This window comes from Bidens hawaiensis, unplaced genomic scaffold, assembly GCF_021521415.1.
Source record: "Bidens hawaiensis isolate Kalapana, Puna unplaced genomic scaffold, B.hawaiensis_p1.1 tig00021530_1, whole genome shotgun sequence".
NCBI classification, from domain to species: Eukaryota; Viridiplantae; Streptophyta; class Magnoliopsida; order Asterales; family Asteraceae; genus Bidens; species Bidens hawaiensis.
The window spans coordinates 120045-121790 of record NW_027493353.1 but is presented as its reverse complement, the minus strand read 5'-3'; the positions used below and the strand labels follow the sequence as shown (position 1 = coordinate 121790).

The following is a 1746-nucleotide window of genomic DNA, read 5'->3' as shown; positions in this document are numbered from 1 at the left end:
TAGATTTTTATCTAGTCATGCGGAAAGATCATTCCCGTTTGTCTCAACCCTGAGAAACTGGCTCAAGAAATCTCAATTCCGATGGACGGAAGAAGCAGAGAAACGGCGTTCCAAGAAATTAAGTCACGCTTAGAAGAATTACCAACACTTACAGCCCCTAAAGTTGGGGAACCGTTAATAGTGTACTTAGCAGCATCAGAAAGAACTGTCAGCGCAGTCTTGATGGTGGAAAGAAATGGTGTTCAAACGCCTATTTATTACATAAGCCGCACTCCGGCAGACGCAGAAACAAGATACTCCACCTTGGAAAAGTTAGTCTTATCCTTGGTCCATACAGCGCGACGATTGAGAAGATACTTCCAAGGCCATCCGATACATGTTCTCACCAACTTTCGCTTACAAAATGTGCTAAGCAAGCCAGAATTGTCTGGAAGGCTCGCAAAATGGGCAAAAGAATTGGGAGAACATGCCATCGAATACAAACCAAGGCCAACAATTAAGGGCCAGGTTTTGGCCGACTTCATCGCAGAAATCCCTCAAGAAAAGGAGGAAGAATGCAAAATAGAGATCGAAACCCCTGTAAATCAAACGAAAGATGAAGTCTGGAAGATGTTCACAGACGGAGCTTCCAACGATGAAGGCGCTGGAGCGGGCCTAAAGATAACCAACCCAGAAGGGCTACACTTCACGTACGCATTACGCCTAGAATTCAAAAGCACAAACAATGAGGCGGAGTACGAAGCTTTGTTGGCAGGTTTGAGAATAGCTAAAAAGCTAGGGGCACGCCACTTGGAAGCACATGTGGATTCCATGTTAGTGGCAAATCAAATTGAAGGATCGTACAATGCAAAAGATGATAAGATGGCATCATACATAGCGCAAGCTAAAACGCTAATGACAACTTTTGCCACATGCAAGGTGAAACACATAAAGAGAAGTGAGAACAAACAGGCTGACGCCTTAAGAAAACTTGCAGCCGTTGGTTTTGAACACCTAGCAAAAGACGTCTGCGTCGAAATCCTAGAAACACCTTCAATAATGAACAAAGAAATTCTCGTTTGTTCAGAAGCAGAAAACAGTTGGATGACACCAATCATCAACTACCTCGCAAGAGGTATTCTGCCAGAAAAGAAAGCAGAAGCGCGGAAGATTCACCACAAAGCGTTGAATTACACAATCCAAGAAGACATTCTCTATAGGCGATCATACTTGGGGTCACTCCTCAGATGTGTGGACCCTCAAGATGCAAATTATCTGCTTAGAGAAATTCATGAGGGAATATGTGGCGTACAAGCAGGACCAAGGATGGTGGTCGCAAAAATCATGAATACTTGATATTATTGGCCAGACATGCATGTTGACGCCGAGAAAGAATTGAGAAAATGTAGCGCTTGTCAAGGCCACGCGCCAAACACCCTGCGCCCGAAAAATGCCATGATACCAGTAACAGCCTCTTGGCCATTCCAGAAATGGGCGATTGATATAACTGGACCATTTCCATAGGCGCCGAGCCGGGTGAAATTTTTGATTGTAGCGATCGATTACTTCACAAAGTGGATCGAAGCAAAGCCGATCGCAACAATCAACGCAACTAGCATCAAAAAGTTTATTTGGGAATTCATAATTTGTCGTTTTGGATTACCCATGAATTTGGTCAGCGACAATGGAACACAGTTTGCTGACCAACATATCCAAAATTGGTTAAAAGAGCTCAATGTCACGCAGACATTCACCTATGTTGCTCAT

General features: G+C 43.8%; 1 protein-coding gene across 1 annotated transcript; it reads left to right on the top strand.

Annotated features, from left to right (window-relative positions):
• The first annotated feature begins 222 nt into the window (after positions 1 to 222).
• Positions 223 to 1335, top strand: LOC143563819 (uncharacterized). The gene has a single exon (XM_077051278.1). It carries the CDS (start codon positions 223 to 225, stop codon positions 1333 to 1335), a length of 1113 nt encoding a protein of 370 aa, XP_076907393.1.
• Positions 1336 to 1746: the final 411 nt, after the last annotated feature.

Excerpts from the sequence above, each read along its gene's own strand:
- LOC143563819 (XM_077051278.1), top strand. The coding sequence starts at position 223 with ATGGTGGAAAGAAATGGTGTTCAAACGCCTATTTATTACATAAGCCGC.